Source organism: Oncorhynchus nerka, linkage group LG24 (genome assembly GCF_034236695.1).
Source record: "Oncorhynchus nerka isolate Pitt River linkage group LG24, Oner_Uvic_2.0, whole genome shotgun sequence".
In the NCBI taxonomy this organism is placed as follows: Eukaryota; Metazoa; Chordata; class Actinopteri; order Salmoniformes; family Salmonidae; genus Oncorhynchus; species Oncorhynchus nerka.
Window position 1 is genome coordinate 33,125,112 of NC_088419.1, and position 20,994 is coordinate 33,146,105.

Here is a 20,994-nt window from a genome sequence, read left to right on the forward strand (position 1 = left end):
ATATGGGAATTAATATTAGTACCATTTAAATGTAGATGTTTTTTGCATTGGATATATTTACCATATCATATGGAGACAGAAACATAAACATTTTACCTTGTCATAAGTAGACATAATTGCAAATGATTACATCCTTCCAATAGAAATTTTAAAAACTATTTTGTTACGAATTGAACTTTAATTTAATGAGTTGACTCTTCACATGGGAGGATTTCACTGAACAAGAAAAGATACGTAATATTATATCAGGCTCAAAAAGCCTAAAATTTGCCCGGGTGGCCACCAATTTTTTAACCATTGTATTGGTCAGCCTGTTGCGTGCGTGTTCCCAAACAAGGACCAGTTGCGCTCTGAAGAGACTGATGTTGGTGGGATTTGGAGAATGATGGAGGCAACAGGGGAAAGAGCCTCAGATCCACAAAGCCCCTTCCACCAGGTAGCTGAGGAAATATGCTAGCATGACTGCCATATTGCATCTCCATCCGAAAGCTCTTGCTTGGAAGTGTACTTCGCCAGACTGCCAAGAACCTTGCCCTCATCCAGGCCAAGGTGGCGAGACACGGTAGGGATGAAACCATAGGCCTTGCTGATCTCTGCACAAGACAGGATGCTCCTGCCAGCATACTTGGGGTCCAACATGTATGCTGCGGCATGTATGGGCCTCAGGCAGAAGTCTTCACGCTTTTTTATGTATTTCAGAACTGCAATTTCCTTGCTTGGAGCAACAGTGAAGTGGGCAGGGCAGTATGGATTTCTTCTCTTACATCTGCAAGCAGAGTCTGAACATCAGACAAGATAGCATTGTCTCCCTCAATCCGTGCAATGGCTACTGCTATAGGTTTCAGGAGATTCAGGCTGCTTACCAATCTCTCCAAAAAATACATGATCCAGGAGGATCCTCTTGATGGGGCTGTCCATATCGGCAGACTGTGAAATGGCCATTTCTTGGAGAGACTCCTTCCCCTCCAGGAGAATGTCAAACATGATGACAACACCACCCTAACGAGTGTTGCTGGGCAGCTTCAATGTGGTGCTCTTATTCTTCTCACTTTGCTTAGTGAGGAAGATTACTGCTATAACTTGATGACCCTTCACATACCTAACAATTTCCTTGGCTCTCTTGTAGAGTGTATCCATTGTTTTCAGTGCCATGCTGTCCTTGAGGAGCAGATTAAATTCATGAGCAGCACAGCCAATGGGTGTGATGTGAGGGTAGGACGCCTCAACCGTAGACCAAGCAGCCTTCATGTTCACAGAATTATCTGTCACCAGTGCAAATACCTTCTGTGGTCCAAGGTCATTGATGATTGCCTTTAGCTCATCTGCAATATAGAGATTGGTGTGTCTGTTTTCCCTTGTGTCTGGGCTCTTGTAGAATACTGGTTGAGGGGTGGAGATGATGAAGTTAATTATTCCTTGCCCACGAACATTCGACCACCCATCAGAGATGATTGCAATACAGTCTGCTTTCTCTATGATTTGCTTGACCTTCACTTGAACTCTGTTGAACTCTGCATCCAGCAAATTAGTAGATAAAGGATGTCTGGTTTGAGGGGTGTATGCTGGGCGACGAACATTTACAAATCTCTTCCAATACACATTGCCTGTGAGCATCAGAGGTGAAACAGTTGCAAACACAGCTCGAGCAAGACATTTATCAGCATTTCTCTGACTTCATTCCTCCATTGAGTCAAAAAAACATATGATTCCAGGAGGACTATGAGCTGTTGCTATCGATAAGGTGTCTGATTCATCATTTTCACCTCGAATAGAAGTAGAGGGACTTTTGTCAGAGGTTGCTTGTCGTGAGCGCTGAGGGAACTTTTTTCCCTTTGCCAGATGATTCTGCATCTTTGTTGCATTCTTCACATATGATTTGGCACAGTATTTGCAAATGTACACAGCTTTTCCTTCTACATTAGCTGCAGTGAAATGTCTCCACACATCAGATAGTGCCCGTGGCATTTTCCTGTAAAGATTAGAAAAGAATGAGTAAAAAAAGTTACCAGTTTAAATTATTTCTAACTTGGCTCTTCTAAAGGCAACAAATGTCCAACTTTAGGGGGTCTCTAAATATACCGAATTTGACAGAGACCCGTGCCGACAGCAAGATGCATCAATCTCACATCATACTCTTTTTGGCCAAATGGCATCAGATACATGGGCTGCATATACTGAGAGAGGGGCGCTGTTTCACTCGCTCAGATGCTTTCAGCCACTTTGCAAATTGAAGGAAAATTAAGAAACATGATAGGTTTGTATTTATTTTTATTGTTCACATTTTGGGGGAGCATGGCTTGCCTTGGCATCCATGAATACACGTCTCTATAGTAGGCCATATGACAGTCGCTGAAGGTCATTACACTTATGGTGTTTGGAAAGAGACATCTGTTTACATTCATCAAATGGAGCATGCACAGTTGGATGCTGGAGTTATTTTGATGCCGCAGGTATCCTAATTTTTTAAGTGATTTGTTTAACAATCAGATGAAAACATCATGACTGGTTGTGTTCATGCCACAAATGTAATACATTTTTACCCTTACATTAAGTCTTTGCGATAAGGCCCCTTATAGAGGCTCCCTCGGATTTCATGGTATCATTCACACTCTGGACGCATTTCTACATTCTGTAGTTAAAAGGCTAAGGCTGTGTGATCAAACCACCAGTTCCTCCCCTGGAGGCCTACTTTACGAACACATATTTTTTCCTTAGCTGCTGCTTACCCTCCCTCTCCCTTTAGTACTTCTCAATCGTGAATGATAATTCTTCACGCTCTTCACATGCCTGCTAACCATTTGATCTCAATCAGTTTCATGGGAATATGAATTAATATTTTCTTGAATTATGTAGTGTTGCATCGTGAGTGAATTTTAGAGCAGGCCTGGTGGCATGCGCTGAGAGAGAAATGAGAACATTCCAACTATCATCCTAAATGTGATAAGACATTTGGTGGTGCTTTTGTGCTAACAGTAATGTTATACTATGCTATTATATTTGGTTATGTTATGCAGAACACAAATGAATCATTATGTGATCATGACATTGATTTAGCTTTGATGTAACTTCATTAAAAGAGCACCCTGCAGGCTCTGATATGTTAGTGATGGGAAGGAAGACAAGGAAAGAAATACCCCCTCCTTGCAAAAAAAATGTATACTTTAAATATTTGGAATAATAAAGAATAAAAAAAATATATATATATATATATATAGTTTAGTTCTCCATATGTGGGAAGTGGGTTCAAAATAATAACGATGATGATGATAATAATAATTAATAACAAATGGCACTATTTTTTGTTGTATTATTTAAACAACAACACTATTTTCACATACTTTATATAGACACTATGGTGCTGGAGATAATGAACATGAGTTTGAAAAGTAGTGGAATTCCCCTTTAAATTAACCAATACATTTACAATTGTTAAAGCAATTAAATCGCTCTGTTTTAATACCCAATTAAAATTAAACACTCTGTCAATTCATAAGGATTTGTAATTCCCTTATTCTATAATGATAGACAGAGCCCAGTCTTAAAATCAGACAGCAGAGTTTATTCTCGAAAGTACTGAGTACATACACATTTTACCACAGGTTATAAACTGAAAATGACGTCAGCGTTTTCAAAATTTTCCGTCTCTTCTTGACACTGGTAGAAAGGCTCTATAGCTCTCAAGCCTTCCCTCCTCGCCTAAAGCCAAGGTCAGCCAGTGTAGATAAGCATTCTAGTCAGTCTGGAGATATAGTTCATTCATTTGTACCAAGGAACAGACCGTCATTGTTCTAAACTCTTGACCACATTCACACACACATTATTTGCAGTACTGGGATCAAGAAAGAAAACTCATACATATACAGAATAGTATTCTGATTAGTACATATACAGTAACATAATAGTATTCGGATTAGTACATATACAGTAACACACTAGTATTCTGATTAATCAGTTCTGATTGAAATGTATACATAATTAGTCATCATTGATAAAAAATTCCCTTAACAACAATGTATTAAATTGAGATTTTGTGTAACTGGCCTACACACAATACCCCATTATGTCAATGTAGGATTATGGTTTTTGAAATGTTTACTAATTAATAAAAAATGAAAAGCTGAAATGTTTTGAACCAATAAGTATTCAACCATTTCGTTATGGCAAGTAAAAATAAGTTATAAAAAAAATGTGATTAACAAGACACATACTAAGTCGCATGGACTCGGTGCTTAACAAGTAATACATTGCATGGACTCACTCGGTGTGCAATAATAGTGTTTAACATTGTTTTGTTATGACAACCTCATCTCTGTACCCAACATATACAATTACAGTATCTGTAAGGTCCCTCAGTCGAGCACTGAATTTCAAACACAGATTCAACCACTAAGACCAATGGAGCTTTTCCAATGCCTCACAAAGGGCACCTATTGGTAGACGGGTATAAAAAAAAGACATTGAAAATCTCTTTTAGCATGGTGAAGTTATTCATTACAATTTGCATGGTGTATCAATACACTCAGTTACTGCAAAGATACAAGCGTCCTTCCTAACTCAGTTGTCAGAGAGGATGTAAACCAGGGATTGGCGACTTTAAAACATTTACAGAGTTTAAATGGCTGTGATAGGAGAAAACTACAATGTTGTTGATCCATCCTCAGTTAATACACAATGCTAACCTAAATGATAGAGTGAAAAGAAGGAAGCTTCTATAGAATAAAAAATATTCCAAAACGTGCATCCTGTTTGCAATAAGGCCCTAAAGTTAAACTGCAAAAAATGTGGCAAAGAAAGGAATTTTATGTCCGAATACAAACCGCTTATTTTGGCAAATCCAAAACAACACATCACTGAGTACCACTCTTCAAATTTTAAAGCATTGTGGTAGCCGCATCATGTACCATGGGTATGCTTGTCATCAGCAAGGACTAGGGAGTTGTTTCGGATAAAAATAAACTTAATAGAGCTCAGGCAAAATCCTAGAGGGAAAACCTGCTTGTGTGTGCTTTCCAACAGACACTGGGAGACAAATTCAACTTTCAGCAGGACAATAACCTAAACCACAAGGCCAAATATACACTGGAGTTGCTTACCCAGACAACATTTACATTACATTTAAGTCATTTAGCAGACGCTCTTATCCAGAGCGACTTACAAATTGGTGCATTCACCTTATGACATCCAGTGGAGCAGCCACTTTACAATAGTGCATCTAAATCTTTTAAGGGGGGGGGGGGGGGGGTGAGAAGGATTACTTTATCCTATCCTAGGTATTCCTTAAAGAGGTGGGGTTTCAGGTGTCTCCGGAAGGTGGTGATTGACTCCGCTGTCCTGGCGTCGTGAGGGAGTTTGTTCCACCATTGGGGGGCCAGAGCAGCGAACAACATTGAATGTTCCTGAGTTGCCTAGTTACAGTTTCGACTTAAATTGGTTTGACAATCTATCGGAAGACTTGAAAATGGATGTTTAGCACAGGAGGTTGGTGGCACCTTAATTGGGAATGGGCTCGTGGTAATGACTGGAGCGGAATCAGTAGAATGATATCAAATACATCAAACACATGGTTTCCAAGTGTTTGATGCCATTCCATTTACTCCATTCCAACCATTATTATGAGCTGTTCTCCCCTCAGCATCCTCCACTGCTGTCTAGCAATGATCAACAACCAACTTGACAGAGCTTGAGTTTTTAAAATAATAATGTGAAAATATTTTACAATCCAGGTGTGCAAAGCTCTTAGAGACTTACCAAGAAAAATGCACAGCCTAATCGCTGCCAAAGGTGATTCTAGCATGTTTTGACTCAGGGGTGTGAATACTTATGTAAATTAGATTTCTGTATTTCATTTTTTATAAATAAAACATATTTTCACTTTATCACTATGGGGTATTGTGTAGATGGGTAAAAAAGTGAATCTATTTTGAATTAAGACTGTAACACAAACAAAATGTGGCATAAGTCAAGGGGTATGAATACTTTCTGAAGGCATTGTATGTGGACAAGGTGAAAAAGGGTAAATGGATGATGGTGGGTATGTTTGCCTATTAGAGAAGAGGACACTATTGTGAAAGCCATCCTGAATGGTGATGTGACTACGTTACGAGCTATGGCTAAAGACACCGGGAATAACATACTGCAGCCTGACAAGTATGGATGGATCCCGCTGCACGAGGCTGCATATTATGGCCAAGACCAGTGTGTCAGGGTTCTTCTTGGGGGTAAGTGCAATTCAAAACTCCATAGATGTACATAGTGATGCAAAGTCATTCATTGGATTATTGTTGTCCTTTATGGTTTAACAATGGATATTTTCTGGGCTCACGCCAATTTATTTTTTATTTTTAACATTTGAATGCAATAGTAGTCCATACCAAATAGAACACCCATTTTAACCTTAAAAACGCCAACATGTTTTTTTGCTCAAAAGCACTAATGTGGTCCATTTGATTTTACCCCAAATTGGTATTCATTGCAAAAAAACACTGTCTGTCAAGCATTAACACTTTTCATTCATTAACCTTTTGTAATACATGTAAATAGATATATATTTTCAGGTTACATACATTTACAACTGTGCCAAATGTTGGTTGACAAAGTAAAAAAAACATTCAAAAGGATTTAAAAAAGCCTTTAGAAATGATGTTATTCTAAATTTACCCCTGTGGGCGCTTTTATGGTTGACATTTCATTACAAAGTATTTCACAGTTTTCCATGTAAATGCCAGCTAAATAGCTGACTTTAAAAAAACTGTATAAAATAAAGAAAAAACCTAGTCTCATGTTTGTCTCCTGTGTTCTTCTTTCCACTTTTCAAGCTCAACCTGGAATGATTAACAAATGCGACTTGAAAGGCCAGACTGCCCTTATCTTGGCGGTGGGCAGGGAAAGGGTGGCCTGTGTAGAGGCGCTTCTGGAGAAAGGGGCAGACCCAGAACTCGCCACAAAGGAGAGAGAGACCCCCCTCTACAAAGGTAACACATTTGCCTTAGAGACCTACTAAGACCTATATCTTCCAACCTCTTTGTCATTATCCTTTTGTTCTAAACGTAGTAAGTCATAGACTACTTGACTGATAGTAAAATAACTTGTTGGGCAGCAACACTGTGAGAAAACCTTGGCTGAAAAACTTGCCTTTGGGTTGGCTGGGCTGTAGATTTGAAAGAAAATCACTGGTATAAGAAACATGGTGGTGGAAAATCCCTCCAGACCATGCCTACAGCGATTGAATGCTTTTACATTTGTGGGGAGTACTAGTGAACAAGTGCACACTTCCGGAGAAAGGAGAGGTGATTGGAAGACCTATACAACTACACCCAAAATCTGCCATTACATATTCGCTCTCCCAGTACCTGCAAGCTGTACCCTGGGAATAACCTCAAACCCTTGTTTAGGAAACACTGCCTACCATGACTAACAAAGGCTGGGAAATCTTCCATTTCTCCCGTCTGTCAATCTTTGACCGTATTCCACAGCTTGTGAAAAGGAGAATGCTGAGATTGTGGCCATGCTTCTGAATCACGGTGCTGTGGTGAACAAACACTGCATCCAGGGCTGGACGGCTCTCCAGGAGGCTGTGAGCCGCAACAGTGTGGAGATATGTGAGATGTTGCTCAAGGCCGGGGCTAAGCTCAGCCCAACCAACATGTACGGTATCACGCCCCTGTTTACTGCAGCCCAGAGTGGATGCGTGGAAACACTTCGATTTCTCATTAAACACGGTACGATTTTCCCCTCGAAAAGCGGGTGAATTCTGTAGGCCAAATGACATTACACCGAATTGAGACAGTCCACACACCACATAGAGCAGTTATGGAGCTCTAACCATGGATATTTGGTTGACGTTTCTTACTGTATGTCACACTGAATATATGTTGTAGGTGCTGATATCAACAGCGAGGCCAGCGATGGGGCCACAGCTCTGTATGAGGCGGCTAAGAATGGCCATGAAGACATTGTGAAGCTTCTTCTTTCTCAGAATGCTGATGCCAACAAAGCGGGCAAGAAAGGACTTCTGCCACTACATATCGCTGCCCAACGAGGAACTGATGGGTAGGCGCAATTAGCTTCAATAACCTTGAAATATGGGAAGACATCCCCGCACAGTACACTTAAAGGGATAGTTTGCCCGAATTACAAAATTACATTTTGGTTTACCCTTTACCCTGTAAGCAGTCTGTGGACAAGGTATGACAGCAATCTATGTTTTGTTTACCTGGCCACTGTTTCCAAGTGCTGTGGCACATATCCAAGGCAATGCTACCGATATTAGCATTTTTCGCACTTCAAGTCCAAATCAGCTGAATTAAGTTACTTACAGATTATTTTTGATGCTGTATGTCTCATTATATGAGAGGCACAGTGCCTTCAGAAAGTATTCATACCCTTTGTCTTATTCCACATTTTGTGTTAAAGCCTGAATTCAAAATGGATTAAATAGTTTTTTTTTCTCTCACCCATCTACACGCAAAACCCCATGACAACAAAGCGAAACCATGTTTTAAGAATTTGTCAAATGCATTGAAAATTAAACACAGAAATATCTCATTTACATAACTATTCACACCGCTGAGTCAATACTATGTAGAAAAACCTTTGGCAGAGATTACAGCTTTGAGTCATCTTGGGTACGTGGGTATCAGTTTTATACATCTGGATTTGGGGATTTCCCCCCTTGCAGATTTTTTCAAATTCTGTTAAATTACATGGGGAGAGGAGGTGAACAGTGTAATGTAGTGAACATTATGCCATAATCCAGTCTGTGTATTCGTACTGTGGGATTCCAGTTCCATGTTTTACAGTAGCCAAACAGTGATATGCCATGTGTTGTCAGTACTTGCGAGCAAAGTTAAACTAAAATATACGAATGCCCAGACCTCAGTTCTTACAAACATAAGCAATCTAATCAGCGGACGTTACCATTGGCGACGAGTGAAACGCGCAAGAGAAGAATGCAATATACAAGACAAACTACGTACCTATGTGAGTAAACACAGACAGCAACAACAGCCTAGCTAGCATCATATTCAGCTAACATCGTACAACACCACGATAGCTAGAGCACAACTCAATCGGCTCGAGGTGGAAAAAATGGATCAACAGATTCAAGATTTTTCTAGTTGCATTAGACATTGCGGATAACATACAGAAAATGGCATTACTGTTACACTATGCAGGGTCGGATGTGTACGGTATACTTGACAGACTGCAAGAGCAGATGATGACTATGTTACAGCTGTAGCCAAGCTCAATGCAAATTTCTGTCCAAAAGTCAACACATAAAATGGAACCTACGTTTTCAGACAAGCAAGACAAAATGAAAACGAAACCTTGGATGCTTACCACACACGATTGAAGCAATTAGCATCCACCGGATGGGGCTAAAAGATGTTTCAATGGCTCTCCAACAACTACTTGATACAGGCAGCGCACAAGAGATGTCAGATAAACAAGCTGCAGGCATGGATAATGCTCATTAAAAATCACAAAAATAACTTCAGTGTGCACTGTGCAAAATAAAAAATATAACAAAAGCCAGGGCTACAAAAATGAAAGCGACAAAAGTCAAAACAGAATACGCAATAACTGTGGAGAAAAATTCCCACAACGAAGGAGGACAAACAAATTGCCCTGCAAGTGGGAAAAAAAGGAAATGATGTGGAAAGTTGAATCACTTAAAAAAATGCTGTAGATCACAAACCACCAAGTCCACTCCTCCAGTTGCTGAAAAACTAACCCAACAGCGTCCGAAACACAAAGTGCATAAAGTCACAAGTCACGCAGTCACAAGAAGACAAATAGACACAAAAACAAGACACCTCACCAAGCTCTGATGATGATTATGTGTATGTTGTGTGTACACTACAGAAACCATTCCAACCACACATCCAAGTTACCATTTTGAACACAACTGTGGATGTTATTTTTGATTCAGGTGCAAGCGTTAACATTGATGTCACATGTGACAAGTTCAAGTCCAGCTGTGAATTAAAACAGGCTAAAACAAACATCTTTGCTTATGGCTCCGAACCACTTCCACTGAGAGGAAAATTCACAGTACCAGTCTGCTCCAAGACTAAGATGGTGGATACCACTTTCTATGCAGTCAAAGGTGACTCTGGCTCACTACTTCGCTGTCAGACAGCAACAGACCTTGGACTTCTGAAAATAATAAACTCTCGGTCCACTCCAAGTGAACCAGCTGATGGTTCTTTCATAAGCCAGTTTATAAATGAATACCAGGACCTCTTCCAAGGCATTGGAAAACTCGAAAGACTTTCAAGTGAAGCTGCACATTGATGACACAGTTCAAACAGCAGTACAACCACACAGGAGGATTCCTTTCCACATGAAAGAAAAAGTTCAACAGGAGCTTGACACACTGCAAAGCCAAGACACCATTGAAAAAAATCAGTGGGCCAACGCCATGGGTATCCCAGACCAAAACCCAAGACCCCTGGTAAAGCCTGATCCTCAAAATGTCCCGGAAGTTTGCAGTCTACTTTGTATGATACGATACTGCTCACGGTTCATCCCAGACTTCGCAACAACCACACAGCCTCTTTGTGAGCTCACAAGAAAAGATCACACCTGTTGCAGCACACGACGACATCCTACTTTGACCCAGCCAAGAGGTCGACACTGCTAGTTGACCTCGGCCAAAATGCTTTAGGTGCCATACTAAGTCAGCACAACCCTACAAGTGACAAAGACCTCCAGATCATCGCATATGCCAGCGGCGCGCTTTCAGAGATTGAATAGCGCTACTCACAAACCGAGAGAGAAGCTCTGGCGATCATCTGGGCATGTGAACCCTTTCACTTGTATCTCTACGGAGTTCACTTCACGGTCATCACAGACCATAAACGAGTAGAGCTTATCTTCAACAACCCAAAAGCCACACCCCCAGCATGGCTTGAGCGATGGAGACTGAGACTACAACCCTACAGCTACACTGTGAAGTACAAAGCCAGTAAAAATAACCCCGCCGAATACATGTCAAGACATCCCATCGCAGGGGAAACAGCACAAAGAACCTCTTGCATGGCAGACAAATATGTGAACTTTATCATTGACAACACAGTTCTGATTCTAAAAGAGGTGCAAGAAGAAACAAAGACTCAGCTCTACAGAAGGTGATGTGCCTATTGTCCACAGGAACTTGGCAAGATTCACTACATGACACACAAGATGTTGATTTCCAAACATTAAAAGCACTCTTTCGCATGAGACATGAACTAACAATCAATGCACAAGAAAACATCCTTTCTGAGAGGAACACGGCTCGTTCTTCCAGCCTTTCTCCATAACAAAGCAATCAACCTAGCTCACACAGGATATCTAGGTATTGTGAAAACAAAACAGATACTGAGAGAGAATGTTTGGTTTCCAGGCATGGATGACATGGTAGAAAAAGCAATTCAGCACTGCATTCCATGTCAAGCTGCCACTGCAGGAAATCATATGGAACCACTGTCTATGTCGAAACATTGACAAAGTACCTGAGATTGTAAAAATGGACAATGGACCTCCCTTCAATGGACAGTCCTTCACAGATTTCAGCCACTACCTTGGATTTAAACACAGAAAGATAACACCTTACTGACTGAGAGCTAATGCTGAAGCAGAACGCCTAATGAGAACACTCAAGAAGTCTGTCACAGTCACAAACTCTGAAGGAAAGCCTTGGAAACAAAATCACGACAGTTTTCTGAGAAACTACAGCGCAACCTCTCACGGAACTAATCAACAAGAAAGAAAACTTTACACTACACTTCCCACAATGCCTCACTTCGCACCAAACATCAAGCTACGTGACATGCAAAGCAACGTATGAAAGAGACTGCTGACTACAAAAACCGAGCACAAACCTCGACACTCAAACCAGGAGACACGGTACTCTGCTGTCAGCATGTCAAAGGAAAACTCACGACTCCCTACAATCCTAAACCTTACAAAGTCATGAGAATCAAAGGATCGATGATAACGGTGGCACGCTCTAGATGTCTGGAAACCAGAAACTCATCCTTCTTCAAAACGCTCCCACCGTCTCAATGATGAAGACCACTGTGCTCTTGGAAACTTTCAACACTAGAAATGGTTTTATACTCTTCCCCAGATATATGCCTCATCACAATAAAATCTCGGAGATCTACGGACAGTTCCTTGGACTGTCAACTGTGGGATTTTATAGACGTGTGTTTCTTTCTAAATCATATACAAACAATTGAATTGACCACAGGTGGACTCCTATCAAGTTGTGAAATCTCAAGCATGATCAAAGGAAATTGGATGACCCTGAGCTCAATTTGGAGTGTCATAGCAACGTGTGTGGATATTTAAGTAAATTAGATATTTCTGTACTTTATTTTCAATACATTTGCAACATTTCTAAAAACATGTTTAATTTCTAAAAAAAAACGATTTAATCAATTTTGAATTCAGGATGTAACGGAATAAGTCAAGGGGTATGAATACTTTCTGAAGGCACTGTATGTTTATTCTCAATTTCCATTTTACAAATAGCCTACACCAGGGATAGCCAAATTATTATAATTATGTTGTGTACCCCTGGCCTACATATTATTATTATTATATATATTATTATCATACATTGTTGTATTGTATTGTTTCCAGAAAAACCCTGCTGACCTATGACTTCTACAATTATGACAAGTCAGTTAAGTAAGTGCCTATGTCTGAATGGAGTTGCCAATGAAGTTGTGGTAGATAAGCGCTCCTTTAACATGTGACTTTAACCCAAGCTTTGCTCAGTAGAATATTTATTTATGAGTTATTAAAATGTTTTTTGGTCCTCTGTAATATTGTTGTATATTAATATTTTCATGTTTTCTGTAACCATTGCTTTGTTTATGGAGGTTTACTTTGTGTTAGCTTTTTAATGTGTTTTTTTGTTGTCATTAATGTCAGTAAATGTAATCATTCAAACTCAATCCATTGAGTGGCATGATATCCATGATGTTCATCCCCATGTGGTCAAAGTGTGTGGTATGACAACAGAATTATCTAAGCTTTTAGCGTTATAGCAAGCTGTCAGTTTACAGTATCAGAGGAGACCTGCTCACACAAAGTGAGTTGGATGTTGGAAAACAGCTCCAAAGCTGATAAATCGATTCACCTTCTGGTCCCAAAAATGTTTTGGGCCATGAATGGCTACCTCAACATGCAATCTTTCATAGGGGTCAAAGGTCATACATGTATGCATTTTGGGGTATATCGAGCCAAATTGGACAGCATTGGGATGTGCTCTATTATCACAGGGTAACCCAATGATAACTACACCGAACAAGATCAGTCCCAGCAGCCTATTTTCAAGATGGCCACCACCATAACTGAATAAATAATTGGTGTAATAAGATCATAATGAGTGCACCAAACTTTACATGAAGCTAGGAAAAGCCTAAACATTGATGGCTTGCTATTGTACACATTTTCCAATATGGCCACCAAACGGCTCCATTGATTTTAATTGGATTGGTCTAACATTGACACAACTCTTTCAATAATACTGTCGGTAGAATGTGCCCAATAATAATTATTCCTTCATTAATTATTCCTTTAACATTCCTTTATCAGCCTGTGAACATTCTATTGCATAGACTCACTACAACAAGATATATAAAGGTTTTGGAAAACAGAAAGCACATTTCTTGGAGAGGATATCAGATATAAATCTGATCAGGGGCTTGTAGGGAACAATTTACCATCAAACCTTTGCCTCACTAAAGTGGACAAATTGTTCCACTGACACATGGATTATAACTTCCAAACCAGCAAGATGGAAAGACGTTAAATTCCATATATTTAGCAAAAGATAATGTTTTAAAAGTGCAAACACCTTCAGTTTGTTGCTATGCAAGATGCCATCTTGTCTATAGAAATATAATGAATCTTTCTACATTATGTGAGCTTGCCACAGATAACCATTCTGATTGGTTACTGATGACGCAATTCAAGTTCAGGAGGATACGTTCAGGTAACCTCGGTCCAACGCTGTGATTTCAAAAATGCATGAAAATGCAAAATGTTTGTCGAATGCATTAAATTAATATAAATATATAATATATAAATGAACAAAAATATAAACTTAACATAAAACAATTTCAAAGATTTTACTAAGTTACAGTTCATATGAGGAAATCAGGCAATTGAAATAAATAAATTAGGCCCTAATCTGTAGATTTCACATAACTGGAAATACAGATATGCATATGTTGGTCACAGATACCTTAAAAAATGGGCCTCACAATCTCGTCACGGTATTTCTGTGTATTCAAATTGTCATTAATAAAATGCAATCATGTTCGTTATCCGTAGCTTATGCCTGCCCATACCATAAGGCCGGTTGGACGTACTGCGAAATTCTCTAAAATGAGATTGGAGCCTGGTTATGGTAGAGAAATGAACATTAAATGATCTGGCAACAGCTCTGGTGGACAGTCCCGCAGTCAGCATGCTAGTTGTACACTTCCTCAAAACTTGAGACATCTGTGGCATTGTGTTGTGTGACAAAACTGCACATTTTAGAGTGGCCTTTTATTGTCCTTTTATTTTATTTATTTGTGCACAACATTTTATAGAAATAAGCTTTTGTGCGTATGGAACATTTATGGGATCTTTTATTTCAGCTCGTGAAACATATGACCAACACTTTACATGTTGCATTTATATTTTTGTTCAGTGTAATTAGGTGTGCTTGCTGAAGGCAAAGCACAACTAGATTTCTCTGTCGTCTTCTTCTTATTGTTGCTAACTAGAGCTAGCGTAATTGCAAACTAGAGTTGGCACAAAGACTATGGGTATCTGTGTCAGAGTCTATGTGATGTGGGTAAGTCGGAGTCAGGCGCAGGACACAGATGAGTAATAATAGTGAATTTACTCAAATATAATCTTCCAACAAGGAGAACAAAAATCCAGAAACACATAATGGGAACCAGGTGTGTACAATACGGACAAAACAAATGGAAAAAGAAATGTAGATTGGCGGAGGCTAGAAAGCTGGTGACGTCAACCGCCGAATGCCGCCCGAACAAAGAGAGGCACCAACTTCGGCGGAAGTCGTGACAATCTGCTAGCATGCTAGAACTATAACCATTTTAAATGTACTTAGCTATTTCAGTCTGTTTTCAGCCTGTTTTGGTAGGATGGAGTTTTGGCATGCCTGGTGACATCTCCAGGTGCTAAATTAGTTAATAAAATAGTTTCAAATCTCTATGCCAATTACAGCTACTTTTCAGTTTCCCCATCCCCACACAGACCACTCCCAAGACAGAACAAGCAAAATTCTTGATTGAGAAATTGCTATTTGCTAAGAAGCTATTTTTGTTTATTTTTTACCATTTTAAGGTACTTAAAGTGATAGCTCACCCAAATCATCTATAAGTGACTTTGTTAAGCATTGTAATACATTTTTCGATACTTTCAGATGATTTGTACATGATGCACAAAAATATTGTAATATCGGTCCCATGATTTCAATTTGGGTTTTTGCCACAAATGCGAATACATTTCATACCTTGTCCATAGACTGCTTACAAGATATGGAAACTAATATGTAATTTTGTAAACTTGAACTATCCCTTTAAAGCAGCAATGTGTAACTTTTTGGGCGACCTGACAAAATCCACATAGAAATGTGAGTTATAGATCTGTCATTCTCATTGAAAGCAAGTCTATGAAGCAGTAGATCTGTTCTGTGTGTGCTATTGCTATGCCTCCCCTTATTAAGTACATTTTTTGTACACCAGCTTCACAGCTGAAAATACAATATTTTTGGTTACGGAAAGATTAACTATACTATACTTGCTTTTTAGTCACATGAACTGAAATTACGCAACTTATTCAAATTTTAGCAAAAAGGAAATGTTTGCGTGATTTCTGCATAGTGCATCATTAATTGTTGCCTATATAACGCTAGTGCTTAAATAATCATTAAACATCTTCTTGTGGACTAAAAGTCAGATTCACTCCAAATGTGGTCTTAGGACTCATCACAATAGTCCCTAAAGAGTTTCAGAACATAAAATTGATATGCTACAATACGCTAAAAACACTCTTATTGTCATGAACACTAGGACCAAATTAACCATTTAGAATGTATGCCCATGGTACATTTCTTAACTTAGTTTGAGAAAATCTAAGGGATTGGTAAAAAGATGACTGAGTTATTGACAAATCAAAAATCAGATTTTAGGTGTACATTTAAACCCCTGTAAAATGGCTCCACAGTGGCTTTTCAACTTGAAACGTGTCATCGCTATCATGGACATCCCTAAGATTTTTTGATGTCTCAAAAAACAAAAAATTATTAACAACTCATTTGCATATGTACCGTAATTGCTGGACTATTAAGCGCACCTGAATATAAACCGCACCCACTGAATCATTAAAAAATATGTATTTTGTACATAAATAAGCTGCACGTCTATAAGCTGCAGGTGCCTACCGGTACATTGAAACAAATTAACTTTACACAGCCTTTAAACGAAACACGGCTTGTAACAAAAATTAAACAGTGGCCTACCAAGAAAGTCATTGGTCACTATCTTCCTCCTCCTGTGCACTGAAACCACTGAAGCCATCTCCTTCGGTGTCGGAGTTGAATAGCCTCAGAATTGCTTCATCCGATGTTGGATCGTTTTCATTGTTGCTCTCCTCACTTTCATCCGGAGGCAGATACCCCGCTGAGCTCATGCTGCCCCTTCAACACGCAGCAGTCCAGCCTTTCGAAACCCGTTGATGATAGTGGATTTTTTGACAATGCTCCACGCTGTCAGGACCCACTGGCAGACTTGACCATAAGTTGCTCTTCGCATGCGGCCCGTTTTAGTGAAGGATTTCTCCCCACTTGTCATCCAAGCCTCCCACTGAACACGGAGCGCCACCTTAAATGCACGATTTACACTGATGTCGACTGGCTGCAAATAATTTGGGCCATCTGCTTTTCTTCCCTCTGAAAGCTTTTGTTGTCTTTTTGCACTGAGTCAGTTCCTCACGCTGCTTTCCAACGTCTTATCATCGACTCATTAAGGCCAAGCTCCCGTGCAGCGGCTCTATTTCCTTTTCCAACAGCCAGATCGATCGCCTTCAACTTGAAAGCTGCATCATATGCATTTCTCCTTGTCTTTGCCATGATGAGGGTGACAAAATTACTACCGTAATCAGAATGAAGGGAAGTTTGAGCGCGCGCGATTTACGTCACATTATGTGACGGTGCTCAGTTTTTTGGCGGCGTTGTATAAACCGCGAGGTTCAAAGCGTGGGAATAAAGTAGCGGCTTATAGTCCGGAAATTACGGTAACACTAATGCTGAAAATCATCTGCAATCATCTTTCCTCATGAACCATACTTCAGATTCACTCCAGATTTTTTATTTAGACTCATTACATCAGTCTTTAATGGTTTTGAGAAAAAATAGTTGCTACATTCTAATATGGGAGTATTGTACCTATAGATTCAGTGAAGTAGCCTCTAATGAATTTGAGAAATATAACCAACCTACAGCACTAGACTAAACTTAACTTGCGTCATCCTTGTGGCATTGCGAGATAAACATTACATTTACATTTAAGTCATTTAGCAGACGCTCTTATCCAGAGCGACTTACAAATTGGTGCGTTCACCTTAAGACATCCAGTGGAACAGCCACTTTACAATAGTGCATCTAAATCTTTTAGGGGGGTGAGAAGGATTACTTTATCCTATCCTAGGTATTCCTGAAAGAGGTGGGGTTTCAGGTGTCTCCGGAAGGTGGTGATTGACTCCGCTGTCCTGGCGTCGTGAGGGAGTTTGTTCCACCATTGGGGGGCCAGAGCAGCGAACAGTTTTGACTGGGCTGAGCGGGAACTGTACTTCCTCAGTGGTAGGGAGGCGAGCAGGCCAGAGGTGGATGAACGCAGTGCCCTTGTTTGGGTGTAGGGCCTGATCAGAGCCTGGAGGTACTGAGGTGCCGTTCCCCTCACAGCTCCGTGGCAAGCACCATGGTCTTGTAGCGGATGCGAGCTTCAACTGGAAGCCAGTGGAGAGAGCGGAGGAGCGGGGTGACGTGAGAGAACTTGGGAAGGTTGAACACCAGATGGGCTGCGGCGTTCTGGATGAGTTGTAGGGTTTAATGGCACAGGCAGGGAGCCCAGCCAACAGCGAGTTGCAGTAATCCAGACGGGAGATGACAAGTGCCTGGATTAGGACCTGCGCTGCTTCCTGTGTGAGGCAGGGTCGTACTCTGCGGATGTTGTAGAGCATGAACCTACAAGAACGGGCCACCGCCTTGATGTTAGTTGAGAACGACAGGGTGTTGTCCAGGATCACGCCAAGGTTCTTAGCGCTCTGGGAGGAGGACACGATGGAGTTGTCAACCGTGATGGCGAGATCATGGAACGGGCAGTCCTTCCCGGGAGGAAGAGCAGCTCCGTCTTGCCGAGGTTCAGCTTGAGGTGGTGATCCGTCATCCACACTGATATGTCTGCCAGACATGCAGAGATGCGATTCGCCACCTGGTCATCAGAAGGGGAAAGGAGAAGATTAATTGTGTGTCGTCTGCATAGCAATGATAGGAGAGACCATGTGAGGTTATGACAGAGCCAAGTGACTTGGTGTATAGCGAGAATAGGAGAGGGCCTAGAACAGAGCCCTGGGGACGCCAGTGGTGAGAGCGCGTGGTGAGGAGACAGATTCTCGCCACGCCACCTGGTAGGAGCGACCTGTCAGGTAGGACGCAATCCAAGCGTGGGCCGCGCCGGAGATGCCCAACTCGGAGAGGGTGGAGAGGAGGATCTGATGGTTCACAGTATCGAAGGCAGCCGATAGGTCTAGAAGGATGAGAGCAGAGGAGAGAGAGTTAGCTTTAGCAGTGCGGAGGGCCTCCGTGATACAGAGAAGAGCAGTCTCAGTTGAATGACTAGTCTTGAAACCTGACTGATTTGGATCAAGAAGGTCATTCTGAGAGAGATAGCGGGAGAGCTGGCCAAGGACGGCACGTTCAAGAGTTTTGGAGAGAAAAGAAAGAAGGGATACTGGTCTGTAGTTGTTGACATCGGAGGGATCGAGTAAACATGGTAATGCTTTCACTGATTCCACATAAAGGAAGATAGTTTCTACATGATAGAGTGCTTGCTTTGTTATTCTACTGATCTTTTGACCTTTATGTGATCCAGTGAACCCTGTTCATTGCTGCTTGCAACCACGTTATATTTTTTTTAAATAATGATTGTGCTCTCCCCCTTGCCTCTATCCTTTACACTACCCTACCCCCTAGTTTATGTTTCCGACTCTACCGACTTGCCTTGCACATTCCTCCAGGAGTCCCCACATCAACTGGAAGAAACAGAAGTTAGAAAGGGATTCTCAACTAATGATAATGCTACAGTAATCATTCAGTTCATAGAGGACACAATTCTGGTTGGAGGATACCCACAATCAGGAGGGTAAAAACCAGGGATGGAATTCTCCATCTGGGAATACTCCAACTGGGATTTCTGAAAAACGTGGACATTTTGGGGGAATTTTGCAACCCTACCCCTTGATCCTCAACTCTAGGCACCCTCTAATTTCCCCTGTGTGGTTTTCTATTTCAGTATTGTGTCATTGCTGATCAAAGCCACCAGCAAGTCCAGAGTGAATCGCAGTGGCATCAGTCCCCTCCATCTTGCCGCCGAGTGCAACAGGGATGAAGTCCTGGAGGTCCTAATCGAGGCCGGCTACGATGTCAATGCCATGCTGTCAGAGGACCGCTCCAAGATGTACGAGGATCATCGCAGCACAATTCTATACTTTGCCGTCGCCAACGGCAATGTGGAAGCGACCACCATGCTTCTAGAAGCCGGTGCCAACCCCAACCTAGACACCTTCAACACGCTACTGGTGGCTGTGAGGCAGGGTAGTATCGAATTGGTCACTTTGCTGGTGGAGCATGGGGCCAACGTTAACGCCTATGTCCTGACTCACCCCACCTCATTCCCGGCCACTGTCATGTTCAGTATGAAGTACCTGTCCATGCTGAAGTATTTGATGGACAATGGCTGTGATGCCCACTCCTGTTTTAGCTGCACTTACGGCAGTGGTCCACATCCACCCATTCAAGAGACATCTGAGAGGGATGACTTGCGCTACAATAACGATACACGCAGGAATACTGGGAAAGCTGTTCAGGTAAACAAAATGTACATGGGAGTTAACTAGGTTGGTATAGTTATTATACTACATAGTAGTACTAATTATACCACAGCCAGGTATAACAGCTATAAGTACTATGTAACAATGTTTACCTACACTGTAATCTCCTATGTAACTGTCATGCTGTCATGTTAGCACAGGTATTTGGAACACTTTCTTGTGGGGACTTAAAAATACAATATACCATAGCCTACCATCGCTTTTTGTCTTTCCATCAATAGTTCTGTGAGATAATCTCAACTCAGGCAATAAACCGCTGGGCAGGACCCATCATAGACGTACTCCTGGATTATGTTGGCCATGTGAAACTCTGCTCCAGACTTACTGAACACCTAGATAGCTTTGGGGACTGGGAAGCCATCAAGGAGAAAGCAAGTGAGTGTCCCCAGACTTGCAAACAAGCACAGACACACATACCCATACTGTACACACACACACACACACACATACAGACACTCTTAGAAAAGTGCTGTCTAGAACCTTTAAGGATTCTTCGGCTGTAGGAGAACCCTTAGAATAACAATTTTTGGTTCCAGGTAGAATCCTTTTGGGTTCCATGTAGAACCCTTTCTACAGCGGGTTTTACATGGAATTTAAAAGGGTTATATAGTTGAAGTCGGAAGATTACATACACTTAGGTTGGAGTCATTAAAACTAATTTTTCAATCACTCCACAAATTTCTTGTTAACAAATTATAGTTTGGCCAAGTTGGTTAGGACATCTACTTTGTGCATGACACAAGTAATTTTTCCAACAATTGTTTACAGACAGACTATTTCACTTATAATTCACTGTATCACAGTTCC

At 41.0% G+C, this 20,994-nt stretch overlaps 1 protein-coding gene across 3 annotated transcripts in view; it reads left to right on the plus strand.

The window, feature by feature from the left end:
• The window catches only part of LOC115107875 (ankyrin repeat and SOCS box protein 2-like), a 33,515-nt gene that overhangs the window by 8,939 nt on the left and 3,582 nt on the right, over positions 1-20,994 (plus strand). Inside the window, exons 3-9 of one of the 3 annotated variants that reach the window (XM_029631597.2) lie at positions 6,049-6,218; positions 6,816-6,971; positions 7,473-7,718; positions 7,878-8,049; positions 12,634-12,681; positions 19,590-20,163; positions 20,409-20,562. In XM_029631597.2, coding sequence (XP_029487457.1) covers positions 6,049-6,218; positions 6,816-6,971; positions 7,473-7,718; positions 7,878-8,049; positions 12,634-12,681; positions 19,590-20,163; positions 20,409-20,562 — 1,520 coding nt within the window. The remainder of the gene's footprint in view (positions 1-6,048; positions 6,219-6,815; positions 6,972-7,472; positions 7,719-7,877; positions 8,050-12,633; positions 12,682-19,589; positions 20,164-20,408; positions 20,563-20,994) is intronic. The other 2 variants (XM_029631598.2, XM_029631600.2) reach the window with 2 other exon arrangements.